At 36.5% G+C, this 14,831-nt stretch overlaps 1 protein-coding gene across 1 annotated transcript in view; it reads right to left on the bottom strand.

Annotated features, from left to right (window-relative positions):
- LOC135211994 (uncharacterized) overlaps nucleotides 1-14,831 on the bottom strand; it is a 57,123-nt gene that overhangs the window by 4,526 nt on the left and 37,766 nt on the right. The window contains exon 3 of the mRNA XM_064245268.1: nucleotides 11,063-11,178. Within this exon, the coding sequence (XP_064101338.1) occupies nucleotides 11,063-11,178 (116 nt within the window). The remainder of the gene's footprint in view (nucleotides 1-11,062; nucleotides 11,179-14,831) is intronic.

Below are 14,831 nucleotides of genomic sequence, written 5' to 3'. Positions count from 1 at the left end.
GAGAGACTGAGAGTTTCCAGCCCTGTTATTGGCTTATCAACAGCCAATAAGGAGCGTCGTAAGGAACTGGCCTAGACATCAAATGCACGGTTGACGTGAATCTACTATAGCCACTCTTTTGAATCATCTGTAATGGGAGCGATCATGTTGCGGCATTTGTTACGGGTTGACCACGAAGTCAGAAAATTATGTTCCATTTGGGAGTTCGTGAGTGTGATTCCTGACCGGAGGTGTTACTGCTCATAATGGGGGGAAACCATAACAAATGATAGTCAGATGAAAGGAGAGTTAAGTCGTAGAATAGGCAAAGGAAGGCAGCAGGATTTGTGCTAAAGTTAGAGACGAGATTAGGATTGTCTGTAGGAGCCAAGGTGAGGAATTATGAAGGGATTATTGAGCTGACTCTTTTTTTATGTAAGTAAAATGTTGATGTTGAACATGAGTTATTATTATTATTATTATTATTATTATTATTATTATTATTATTATTATTATTATTATTATTATTATTATTATTATTATTCAGGAGATGAGCCCTCTTCACATGGAGCAAGCTCGCAGGAGCCGTTGACTTGAAATTCAAGCTTCCAAAGCATATGGTGTTCATTAGGAAGAAATAAGAGGAGGTACAGGGAAATACAGAAAGCAGAGATCCCACTTCTTAAAATAGAAAAAAAAATCAATTAATATACTGATAGACAGATGTGTTAAAATGCAAGAAGATTAGTTTTAGGGTAATAATGCATTGCATCTTCGCTTGAAATGTTAAAACTGTTGAGATGACCTGTTTACGTAGCATTTGTTGAAGGAGAAGAATTGAAAGGGAGAGGATTGTTGAAATACGCAGAAGTAGTGAAAAAGCATTGAAAAGTATAGGTAAAAGGGCGGATAATTTTGTTTGGAGGTTGGAGGTGGTTTGGTTACGTGGGAAGAATGGATGTAAGTAGGTGCAAAATTGGGTATATAATTCAGGAGCATCAGGAGGAAGGAGAAGAATAAGAACTAGGAAATACTGGATAAATGTCGTTGAAGAGGTATTGGAAAGGAAAGGCATTTACATTCAAAAACCACAGGCGAGCGTAAGATAGCGATGAGTAGTGCAGGGAGCATATAGGGGTTCGTCAAGCTGCAAATGAGCCTTCTCCTGGCTTTGAACCACCATTGTTAAGGGAACTATATATATATATATATATATATATATATATATATATATATATATATATATATATATATATAATATGTGTGTGTTTGTGTGCGTGCGTGTTTTTGTTTACATTTAGCTACTGCTGTTGTTGAGAAGGGATTGTTGAATTATCAGAAATGCTGAGATGTATGAGCAACTTGCTAGAGAGAGAGAGAGAGGAGAGAGAGAGAGAGAGAGAGAGAGAGAGAGAGAGAGAGAAAGGAACCACCCATAATCATATATATGCACTTCAGTTCTGAAGCTTCTGGCTTGTGTCTCTGTCAGAAACGGATGCTGTCCGAGCCATCCCCGAATCACCACTTTTGAAAGCGAGAGAGAGACAAAAAAAAAAAGACTCAGTAATGAATTGGTATCTCGAGCAACCAGGTAAATACCAGGTACCTTTGTTACCTAACCGTCCATAACGTCAACCTCCTATCGGAGTTCGGCCCAGTTATCTGTCGTTCATGGGTTATGACAACTGGTTGTTTCAACCCGGTTATGACAACCGGTTGTTTCTACCCGGCAAATATTAGCGTGTGAAATGATGTATCGTACCTTAGGAGTCTTGAAAAAAAGAATGGGGAAAAAACTTTATTTTCCCAAACCTGGACAAATCCAGTCTGTAGTTATAATAGAGATTTTTAGGGTAACGCTCTACCAAGAATCTGCAACTAACCCCCCCCCCCCAACCCCCCCCCCCCACCCTGCCCCCACCCTCTCCCTTCCTCCTCCCCTGCCCCAACTTCCCCTTACCTTCATTTGCATGGTGTCCTCCTTAACAGCGCAACTGGAACACCAACCGACGACCTATCAGATATACCCTCTCGTACCAATCGTCTTAGCCGTACGGCATCATGCCCAGTTCGTCACTGACAGACATACCCTCCATAATATGCCTTCCACGTGGTGTTTTCAGGATAATAAGGGATGATGGGAGATATGAATAATGATCTTGGTTTGAGGGCAGTGGTGCGCATGCGTGCAAGAAGGAGCTCCGAGTGAAGTTTCTACTTAATAAGGGAAATGTTCTCTTATTATATGAATGCCTTGTTATGACAGCTTTGAAGTAAAATATTAAGGGAAAATGACATGAAGGAGATAGCTACATGAATGTGGAAATGGAATTACCGCTAAACTGTTGCAGTTCGAAGATTTTTTTTAAATAATAGACATCATTAATATTTCTGAACACGGGCTCATTGTTATTAAGGGCTGCAGTTGTTTATCGTTTATGCTTAAATCTACATAAACAGCTGCAGCCCTTAACAACAATGAGCCCGTGTTTAGAAATATTAATGATGACTATATAGAATAATATATATATATATATATATATATATATATATATATATATATATATATATATATGTGTGTGTGTGTGTGTGTGTGTGTGTGTGTATGTTTGATTTTATATATATATGGATGTACATATGTATGTGCATATATGCGTTTGTGCCACATACACTTTGACACACATTGAGCAATTTCAACCAAACTTGGTATACATATAACTTAGCATCGGGGAAAGAATACTGCGTGGGTAAGACATCAGTGGCACCAAAGGGGGTGTTGTGGGAAGGGGAGGTGGGAAAGGGGTAAGAATGAAAATAACCAAAAAACAACAGATATTAGTGTCTAACTCATAGTTTTCGATGTTGCTGAGATGAATAGTGACACTCCCGATGATCTTCAAGTACAAGTTCTGCCCAAATTTGGGGTGGGAAGGGGGTGACGAACAAATAACCAAAACCAACAAATATTAGTGTCTAATTCATAGTTTCTGAGGTCGCTGAGAAGAATAGGGACACTCCTGATGCCCTTTAAGACCAAGTTCAGACCTGATTGGGAGGTGTGATGGGAAGGAGGTGAGATCCAAAAGTAACCAAAATGACAGATATTAGTGTTTAATCCATAGCTTTTGAGGTTGCTATGGTCTTCATGTCCACGTTCAGTCCCGATGGGGAGGGGTTTTGTGAAAAGGTGTGGAAAGGAAACGACCTAAAAAAACGAGAAGGACAGATTTTAGTGTCTAATTCATAGTTTTTGAGGCTGCTGGTATGAACAGAGACATTCCTGATGCCCTTCACCCCAATAGGAATGGGGGTGAGAAGTGGTTAAATATAAAATGTCAAAAATGCTGGGCAATATAACTAAAGCAACTATCTTAAGAGGAACAAGAGAGAGAGAGAGAGAGAGAGAGAGAGAGAGAGAGAGAGTTTACCAGTTGTCTTTCAGAGTTTTCCCTGGCAGCGGCGGGTTGGTCAGCTAGAGCATATATATATATATATATATATATATATAGATAGATAGATAGATAGATAGATAGATGTGTATGAGTGTGTTTGTTTGCGAATAGATTAAGTCAATGATCTCACAGTCATAATGAAAACAAACACATCCATTTTGCGTAGGAGCCATTTGTTCGCGCACTTTCGTAGTACCATAGAAAGAGCGTACGAAGAAATATAGAAATTCTTTGCATAAGAAATCCCCGAGAGCCAAGCAAGGGCGAAGCCGCGCAGAGGCAGATATTTCATCTGCAGAGTCAAGGTCTCTGAATTTACTGTGGCGTAAACCTACAGAGATTCCTCCCTCAAGATCTATAGCAGAAATGGAAGAGCTTCGGGTGAGGTCATGTAGAAACTGCCTTCCATTCTTATTCTCTTTTCCTCGAATTCTCCGCCGGTTTTAATTCTCAGGTCTTGCTTTATATCTTTTAGTTTCGTTTTGACTATTGCCCTGCCTTTCCTTTTGTCGCTTGTTTTGTTGCTTTTGTTTTTGGGGATGGGAAAAGAACGGAGGAGGGAGGGAGAGTTCTAATAGGTCAGCTAGAGTTTTTTTTTTTTTAGTCTAGGTTTTGTTATTTTGATTCTTCACCTTATCATGTTTCTTTTATATAATTTTCCATGATATGTCATCCATGTTAAACAATAGTCACTGGGAAAAATGAACAAATTCTTCATATTCTTTCATTTTGTTAAACTGTTTTTTCAAGTGTAAAGGAACACCTAACCTTCAACTTGCTTAGGTTTCATAAAACAAGAATATAAATAGGAGAAGAAGAAAGGAGTTACCTCAACTACTAAGGAAGTGAATGAACTGCCTATTCAAGGAAGGAAGTATGGGAAAACATAAGCTGTAAGAGAATTTCAAAGCTTGACAGGCCATCGAAAGAAAGTCACTTAAGCTGTGCAATCAGAGGAGTATCATACAATTGTTTTAGAGTCATAAGAAAATATTCATATATTTATATACATATATATATATATATATATATATATATATATATAATATATATATATACTATTATATGTATAGTATATATATATATATATATATATATATATATATATATTAAAGAAGACATTTACATATAGACATATATATATATAGTATATATGTATATATATCATATATATTATATACTATATATATATATATATATATATATATTATATGTGTGTGATTATGTAGAGGAGACAGGAGAGAACGAGAGAGAAATTATTCAAGCCAAGTATTATGTTTGACATTGCAACGCATTATTCTTCCGATTGCAGACCCATCAAGAATAGACTTTTAAGTTATAGTATCGTTGTTAAAAGTTATTAGATTACTGTCATTTGTTGTAGTTATTTAACATCTTTCGTTTGCCATAGTTATTTCATTATTTCCAGAATATATTAGAATGTTGGGTTTTTCCTCCTCCTATTACAAAACATAGATTGGATCCGGCCTAATTTCTACAAATGTCAAGATCTTGACATAAAAAAAATTCCACTGTACGTGAGTCACTTAAATCTGTCTGCCTTGAGAATTCAGTGCGTAATTAGGCTATAACAGCTATCTTTGTCGTTAATAAACGTACTAGTACCTTCTCATTTAATGCTGTAATAACGTGGAATAATATTTCTTTAAAAATCCCTCATGCGTTTTGGACTGAAGAACTCTGCGTGAATGTTATTTTCCTTGTTATTGTAGACTTCATTCTCGATACTTGTTGATTTATTTTCAAGTAGTTGTGTATATTTGCCACAACGTGCTGGATAAATACATTACTACATATTCAGACACTTAAACATATCAGTAAGTATATAACTAAGAAAAGTAAATCTAAAGTATATTAATTAATTCAGCAGTAAGAGGGTGAATGTTGCAGTCACCTCCTGTCTCCCAAGAAAAGAAAAAAACAATTTATAAACGAATAATAATTTCGTCAGGCATAATGGTCGAGAAATAGCGTCGTCCCACGGTCAAGTGTCCCCTAAACACGCCGTTATCTAAAAGCAGGGAGACCAAAGGAATGTGGAAGCAGCGAAGTATGCCAAAACCTTCGGAATAGTCGGGAGAAACCCTAATTAATTTTGATGTTCCGCCGCGACGGGCGTAGCCCCGGTTCGAACCGCCCTAGGGGGTCCAAAAGCACACACACATGCCATCTGCAAGCGGCTTCCTTCCCCCCTAACCCCACCCCCCTCTCCCATCTCTCTTCTTCTTCCTCCTCCTCCTCCTCCTTCCCGCCACCTCTGTCTGTGTAATTTATATGGCCATTAAGAAAAGTAGATTGCCTTTTAGTCTGGGCATTTAGAGTCGTGTTACCACGTGGTTTCGCCTCCGCCTTGGCCCTTGGCTGCTACTTTTTTTATAAGAAGTGTTTATATAATATAAGTATATATAAGTATATATATGTATATATGTGTGTGTGTGTGTGTGTGTGTGTGTGTGTGTACTATACAATGTTTGATACTGAAATAATTTCATACGTGATTTTCATATATGAAACACTGCCTGGAAGAAATGAAAAATCATTACAAATCCTGACTTGTGTTGGCTTTTATTGCTAAGCCGTCTTCACAGGACTGATAGTCAGTGATACTATCACAACATAGTACATATGCTAAGACAATACATACGAACATACAGATGACTGCAAACCAAGTATTTGTACCTGCACAGGTGTTTTTTTAAGACGGACTCCTACCGTCATTTGCGACAGGTCAACTTTTTACAAATCCGATTACCAAGCTGGAGATCATTTCCCTTAGTCTCTTCTCTCAGTTATCTTCCCCACAATTTAAACCTCTTGCATATTTATTTTGCAATTAATGGGTCAAAATCAAGTTTATAAATGGCTTGGCTGATATTCATGCTCCGAGAGAAATTTTCCTTCGTGAATTTGATCCATCGTGTGTTCTGTACAGATCTCAGGGTCCGGGTTCGATTTCCCGCTCTGCCAACGAGGAATCGGAGGAATTTATTTCTGGTTATAGAAATTCATTTCTCGATGTGGTTCGGATCCCAAAATAAGCTGCAGGCTCCGTTGCTAGGTAACCAATTGGTGCCTAGCCACGTAAAAGTATCTAATCCTTCGGGCAGCCCTAGGAGAGCTGTTAATCAGCTCTTTGGTCGGGTAAAACTAAGATATACTTTTGTTCTGTACAAGAGGTGTGTTTGTACACGTAAATTTAATGGAGAACAGTACAATGTCTTTAATATGTTACTCGGCTGGGTGAGTCTTGGGTCTTGTACTGAACTGAATTTCCTCTCTCTCTCTATCTCTTTGCCTTTTGCTTTCATCTCCATTGCTAATTCATCTGATCCGCTGGTGCTGTTTCGCTCCAATGCAGCTGAAGTTGGGGAATTAAAAATCACAATATTGTTTTTGATGGGGATAATATTTGCTGCATGCCCTTGTTGCCCGGACGTTTAAAAGAGACTTAAATCTACATAGAAATGAGTCGTTCTCCGTTGCCCTAGTTTTGTGAACCTTTTGACTGTTTTATTTGTGAGCATGTTTCTTTGCTTGTTATTTCTTTATGTACTTATTAAAAATAATTTTTTTGTTCATTCGTCTTTTTAATGCATGGGCATTCCATTCTGTGGATGCTTGCATTGCAATTGAATAGCTTTTTATTTTGTTTCCTAAGATTGCTTTCATAATCCCAAGAAAAGCATTGGGAAAGTCAATAGATCATTCGTTATTCGCTTCCAGCATCGCTCAACACTCACGCATCTCTTTTGTCCAATCACACACGCAATTCTTCTAATGTCCCCCCTAACAACCGTTTCTGAAGTCATTACCTCTTAACAGCGGCCATTAGACATAACATGGCCTTAGTCATGCAAAACAATCAAGACTGATTATGGCACAGCCCGCAGATGCAGGACTTTGCCGTGTTTATAATTCTCACTTGCATGAGTGGTTTCAACGTGTGTACGATTTAGAAAAGTAACAAATTGAATTTTAAGATGATAGAGTGTACTAGATGATAGTGTACACACACACACACACACACACACACACAGATATACTATATATATATATATATATATATATATATATATAATGTTTGCTTTTGTATATATATATATATATATATATATGAACAAAAGCAAACATATATATATATATATATATATATATATGTGTGTGTGTGTGTGTGTGTGTGTGTGTACGTGCGATTTAGGCCAAGGTCAAGCAATAGGTATGAGGTCATTCAGCGCTGAAAGTGATGTTGAAACAACTGTCAAGAGAGGGTGCTAAATAACATGGAGAAAGAGAATAGGAACGGAGGTATAGTAAATAGGAATGTAAGGAGTTGCAACTATGGGCCCATGGAACGATGCAACTACCCTTAAGTAATGACTATAGTGCACCGCGTGAGGTACACTGACTGCGCAACCCCCCAACAGGGATTGCGATTCTCAGGAAATGGTTAGGAAAAATGCGTTCGTAAAGATCTTATCGTGTGACCATTCGATAAATAGCATGCCTCCTCTAGGTCCCCTCATCAGTGACTGAATCAACTTATGTTGATAAAGCTCATGACCTGGTTGTGTTGTTTTACAGTAGATGGTTTCCATTGCAACAAGTCGGTTTCTCGTAATAGCTAAACATATCCAGAGTCGCTTCATACACTTGCCATCCTTCATCAAATTCTGTCCAAGCGTTCTTGAGATGTATGCCTATCCTACACACACACACACACACACACACACACAATAGATAGCAAGACTCATACAAGATAGATAGAAAGAGACATACAATTAAATACATTTATTCTCGTATCTGTGCCACATAGTTACAAGTAGCAATAAAAGTAATGAAGATATTGAACAACAGCGTCGAAAGCTCTGTGTAAGGGGGAATATGCTTATAAGAAAATTTAATTTCTGTGATGATGAAACTACAGTTCAATGATCCAAAATCGTTTGTACGACGATCTGTTGTTCTTCACTATGGTATAACTGCACACAAGAAACTTTAGGAAGACTAAGAGTGCGTTATAATGATATAATAAGGGGGCTGATGGGGGTCGCCCGAAGTAATAGCGCTTCCCAAGTTTTTGTGACACTGGGTTTGCCTTGTCTTGATGTCATCCGGCGCCATGCAGTATTTAGTTTAAAACAGAGAGCGGAGAAATCAAATAATGTTTTAATACGATTGCTAAAAAAACAGTGATGCGTCTTTATTATTTACATAGTAAAACTGCTTCTTTTATTATGTTCTATATCTGAAATGAATGTGTGCGTTATGTTTACTACTTAGAAGGAGAATAATATGGTTGCTTTTGATTTGTTTGTACATGTTTTTTTAGATATGGTTGTACGACCTTCTTTGAATTTTTTTATGTTTATTAGTAAGAGACACATTCCCACTGGTTGTGATAATTGAATTTTTTTCTCTGTAAATTTGTGTGTAATCAATATGTAGCCTCTTGGCACAATTACTTTTTTTTTTTATTATTGTATATGAATTCATATCCGAAATGAAGTATTATTCTTATATTATTATTATTATTATTATTATTATTATGATTATTATTCCGAAATAAAGTATTATTATTATTGTTTAATTATTATTATTTATTATTTATTATTATTATTATTATTATTATTATTATTATTATTATTATTATTATTGGTACATACGCCGATTTTGAGCTGAATAATGACTAGAACTTGCGAGTATTATAGAGCCTTTTAAGCAAAGGTATTTTTCACATTCAGGTTTTTCGGTATGTATAGACAATCTAGGTATCATTAATGTTCAGTTTTCTCCACCTGAATAAGAGCTATAGCCGTGTTGCTATTTAAATATCTCGACCTATCTAGAGCTATAGCATTATTGATGTTCGAATTTCAATTCAACCTCAAGAAAAGCTACCGAGTTATTAATGTTCAGTTCAGATATCTGGGCATAAGGTCAGATTTTCTCAATCTGGATCTGAACTAAAGTGTTTCTGATATTTCATGTTTTGGACTTGTAAGAAAGCCAAAGCTTTCGGGATCAGTACTGAGCGATCTTGAACCAAATGCCAGCTAAATTGTATTGATACCTATGATCCTCGAAATGAATAAACGTTGTCTCATTTCATGAAAACTAAAGTGTTATTGACATTTCAGGGTTCTAGTCATTTTTATTTCTAGTCAGGTATCTAATATTATAAAGCTATTGGGAGAACGTTAAAGATTCGTTATTGGTGAGAATTTTACCAATCCACTGTTGCTTCTCATATTGTTTTCAGATTGTTCAGGGCTGTTACTCGAACACTTGCAAATAACAAAACTGATGTGTTTATTTACTATAAAAAAAAAAAATCTTTTTTCGCCAGAGTTTCTGGTAATTTTGCATCCCCGTCTTCTTGTTTCCTTCTGTTATGTATTACTTGTAACCGGAAATCCATGTTTACATTTTTTACCAACTTATGTTTTTGTTTTGTAACTATTATACTGAGATGCGATCACAATTCAACACAAAGCTCTCACTAGCTAACTCCTTCCGTCAAAACTGCTCGTAAAATAAGCGAGGGTCGAGACAGCAAGTCCCGACCCTGTAGACATTAAGTACCATCCTGAAGGGTCGTCATAGTACATATTGATATAGGCGCCAGAGGCCGGAGAGCCAGCCATGGGCTTACGACAGTATATATTAAACGTTGAGTTAATTACTTGTCAAACTATCGTTATTACACATGAAAAAAATGATACACATTGCCTTCTGTTAGTAGTGAAAGCTTTTAGATATGAAAGATGAATATTCGTGAAGCCTATTAACATTCTGATAGATACATAGTTATTGCAGAAGGGTAAATCTCATTTAAGACTATTAGTCAATAGAATAAAAATTAATGCATTAAAAAAATGGAAGATACCTAGATATGGAGAATAAAAAGTAAGCCGAATGTAAATGTCGGACAGTAACAGAGAGAGAGAGAGAGAGAGAGAGAGAGAGAGAGAGAGAGAGAGAGAGAGAGAGAGAGACTTATAAAGCTAGAATCGTACAGGATGAACTGGAACCATGTGATTCAACCCGACGTAAAAAAAAAAAAAAAAAAAAAAAAAAAGACCGGCTAAAACTCAGTGCCCTGCAATAGCGGAAGCTCTTAATAAAAAGGAAGCATGTAACCGACTTCAAGGAATAATCGATGCAGATGACAGTCGCATGTTACACGTTCATGGTGGAATTAAGTCCGTGAGAATTTGATTGCTTGAGGAAGCAAAAGAAAGATAATGTCATACGTGCTTCCCCCACTTCCCGGGCTAAAGACCGGGGATATCGTGTCCTGGCAATGAACGACTTCACGCCTTCGTCTCTTCATTGCAGTGAGGCCAGCTAGCATGTCATGTCACCAGCGTAACAAAGACATTACGGCTCTTCCTTCGAATTACAACGCTATCTAACATGTCACTAACTTTGAGGTGACGATACGGTCTGACTGGTTCCTGCTGCTGCGGGGTACTGGGCTATTATTTTGCAGATGCAATATTTTCGTTTTCGTATTTTTTCTTGCCTTACTTTTTTTTTTAAAGCAGCGTCGTCTTCACAAAGCGATGTACACCGTATCGGCAATCAATTTCGTCATGAGTTATGATTACTGGAAGTGTAGGAGGAGGAGGAGGAGGAGGTGAGTGGAGGAAGAGGAGGAGGAGGAGGAGGAGGAGGTGGAGGATGAGGAAGAGGAGGTGCAGGAGGAGGAGGAGGTTGTGGCGAACTGCAAGTTAGAAAATATATGAAAGAAGAGATCTCTCTCGCTGTCCATCTGACGTTATGATTTTTATTTTTTTCTTTCTTTTTTTTAATCGATTTCATATGGTAAATACTCATTATTCTCTTCACTCACTTTTTACGTTATATCTTTTTTCCGTTATATTACTGTCCTCTGCTGAAGCTTGCTTGAAGGTTAATTGGTCTTTTAGTTTTGTTTTTCATAAATATGCGCGCGGTTCGAATAGAATTAAATGTAATTATTATTAATTAACGGTGAAAATTAAAAGATTAGTTGTTAATAAGGTTGCATTACGATTTGTAATAAACCTTACATAGTTTATTTTATCTATTGATATTTAGTGTCAAAAATAATTAATAGAATTAAGCGTGCACGGAAAGCAGGTTACATTGGTATAAACGAAAAAAAAGTAATGCATGAAAAGAATTTAGGATATACCACATCAAATCGATAATCTAAATTCCTACTTTTTTCAATTTGTTTTACTCAATAAGCGCATTATTCTTATATAATATAGGATGTGCTCGATTTGCCTTCATTGAACTCCTCATAAAAGCAATTAACTCTAATTTTATATGTTACTTTTGTAGGGTAAATCATCATATACTATAAAAGTAATTGCAAAAATTACATACATATGTATATACATATATATATATGTGTTGTGTGTGTGTGTGTGTGTGTGTGCTCGCGCGCGCTCGTGTCTATATAGTGTGTGTGTGTGCGCGCGCGTGTATTATGCTCCATTTATTAATTTGATAAACGTTGATATATTACCTCTGCAGGGGTTCTCAACAAGCAAAAAAAGAAATCGCAAATCCCCACCGTAGAGCCTTAGAGGCGTTTCTGAATGGACCTTAGTTTTGGGTTTTCTGTATATGATTAACTGCACTGTAAAATTTATTATTACGCCAACTAACTGATCACAATTGTGGAGGTTTCCCTGATGAACTAGTCTTAATTTGTAGCCATTACGTGTACAGTGTGCTGTTAATGAGGGTACGAATCGATGGTATGATAATTTTGAGAACTCCTGCTCTGATATCGGATGTTATTACAACTAGAAATGGACGTGTCTGCGGCAGCCACATGCTCATGCATGTACCCGAATTTTTTTTCCTTGCTTGAGGGATTAACTTACATTCTGCATGTTGTAAGAAAGGCATTAAATACGGAGTTGTGTAGACACAATGAAAGTCTTCGTCCTCAGAAACAGGTTTATCTCGTAAGGATTTTCATTCACTCATTTCACCGCTGAATAAAGATAGTGATGAGGATACCGTTTGTAAAATTGCTGAGTGATTCATAGTAAACCGTTACGACAAGTTAGGTCAGTGACACTGACGTATAAGTGATGTATTTTAAATATAATAATAATAATAATAATAATAATAATAATAATAATAATAATAATAATAATAATAATAATAATAATAATATCCTTTAATTCAGCTCAGGGCCATATACATGGAATATACAAAATACAGACAGTAACATACACACTCTAGATACATGAGACAACACGATAAAAAAAATGAATAATCGGCACTTATCCACAAAATAGCTGAGGTAGCATAAAAGATGGTAATCATAATACTGGTAATAACAGTAATAATATTGGTGAGAAAAAAAATATGCATTGAGAGTAATAACAGTTAGTGCACATATTATATAACTTAAATTTCAACTAGAGACCTTAGGTGGTCAGGTCCAGAGGGCTAAATACAAAAATTGAATGTAAAAAAAAACTTTAACTTGATAGTAATCACAGTAATAATGAAAAATTAAAATATCAGCAATAAATGTAATAATGGCAAAATCTGCAGATGACATCTTGCCAATACAGAGATTAAGTCCTTTAGGGGACAAAGGCCTCATTTTCCCATCTTTCCCACAATTTAGATCTTCTTCTTGTCTCACTCCTTAGGATGCCTTGTATGAGCGAGTTGCTGCTGTTTCTCACTCGGGTTACCACACTGGACATTGTTCGCCTAACAATGATTTTTAAATTGTCTAGGTGGTTTTTTATGAACATCTGTGTGGCGGAGTGGTAGCCGACATGCAAATTGTTCATGTAAGTGGATATTTTTATATAATATGACAGCAGACAACAGACTGAAAAATAAATACATTCTTTTACAGCGGAATTTGAATTTCAGGCGATTTAGTCAAATTCGTTTGCACAAAAAAACAAAAGCCAAAATTCTTAAGATAATTGCTAATGAAAGGTAAGAGCAGCGGTTGTGAGTTTTCCAAAATAAATAACCCTTCTTGATGGTGACACATTGCCTGTTAGCCTAAATATATTTGCCATGTAAACTTAATGTATTGTGCATAATATATCACTGGTTTGGTATAGCTATGTATTTTGTTTAATTTTCATTAGCATAATATTTTCCTGTAAGTTTTCTTGCAATTATAATGGCGATGTATTCTAAGGTCATAATGAATTGTAGCCTTCCTTTACGATACAGGACTCTGTCACAAAATCCAGAAAATGGTAGGCTATATATTTTGTGAGCGTGTACGTCTGTGTGTGTGTGTGTGTTGTGTGTGTGTGTGTGGGTGGGTGGGTGGGTGGGTTGGGTTGGTGGGTGGGGGTTCCATTACAAGTGACTAGAACTCTGCGTAGTGTTCCGTATCTTCCTTTCCAACAATGTACTTGTAAATCTTACCAACATTGAATCTTTTTTAAGTAAACCAAACTGAAGTCGAAATGAATGTTGCATAGAACTCAAAATGGATCTTTTTTTTTTTTTTTTAAGAAAATTATTGAGATGGATTTGTCTGTCCGTCAGCACGTTTTTTTGTCCACTCTCAGATCTTCAAAACTAATGGGGCTAGAGGGCTGCAAATTGGTGTGCTGATCATCTACCCTCCAATCATCAAATATACCAAATTGCAGACCTCTAGCATCAGTAATTTTTATTTTATTTAAGGTTAAATTTAGGCATAATCGTGCGTTTGGCATCACAACAACACAGGCTACCACGGTCGACTAAGAGTTTCATGGGCCGTGGCTGAGAATTTCATACGCTGTACAGAAAACTCGATTGGACCGAAAAAAACTTCGACGCTTTTTGTACTTGTTTTTATTTACTCCGGCTGATACATGCTTTCTCTGAGTGCTATCTCGTTTAACGTTTATAAGATTTAAATGACAAGCTTTTTACTACGTTCACATATTTCTAAAGTGCTAGAAATGGGATGTCCTATGTCGACATTACATGAGAGTAATACTGCAATTCTTTCAAAAAGCATGATCAAAAACGTGGATTTGACCCTCACACCTTTCTGAATTTATACCCGTAAACAAATTGTTCATTTACAAAAGAAATGTTCGGTCAAAAGATTGTTTCGCCCGTACCCCGTCTCTGAAGACTTTGAGAATTTGAGTGTTGATGCACGATTGCCACTCCTTTGTTTCCAGATTCTTAGTGTTTTTACCTTTTTTTTTTTTTCCCTCTGCGTTTCCATTGCTGAGATAATGTAGACTTATAGAAGTTTACGTTACCAAAGGTCTAATTGCATTTTCTGTTCGGTAGAACAAATACACATTAATGTTTAGTTTTTCCTTTTTTTAACTTAATCTGAATGTGCTATACCTACTTTTTACACACACACACACACACACACAC

This window comes from Macrobrachium nipponense, chromosome 19 (assembly GCF_015104395.2).
Source record: "Macrobrachium nipponense isolate FS-2020 chromosome 19, ASM1510439v2, whole genome shotgun sequence".
Taxonomy (NCBI): Eukaryota; Metazoa; Arthropoda; class Malacostraca; order Decapoda; family Palaemonidae; genus Macrobrachium; species Macrobrachium nipponense.
The sequence above is the reverse complement of the archived record's forward strand: the minus strand, read 5'-3'. Positions and strand labels throughout refer to the sequence as shown.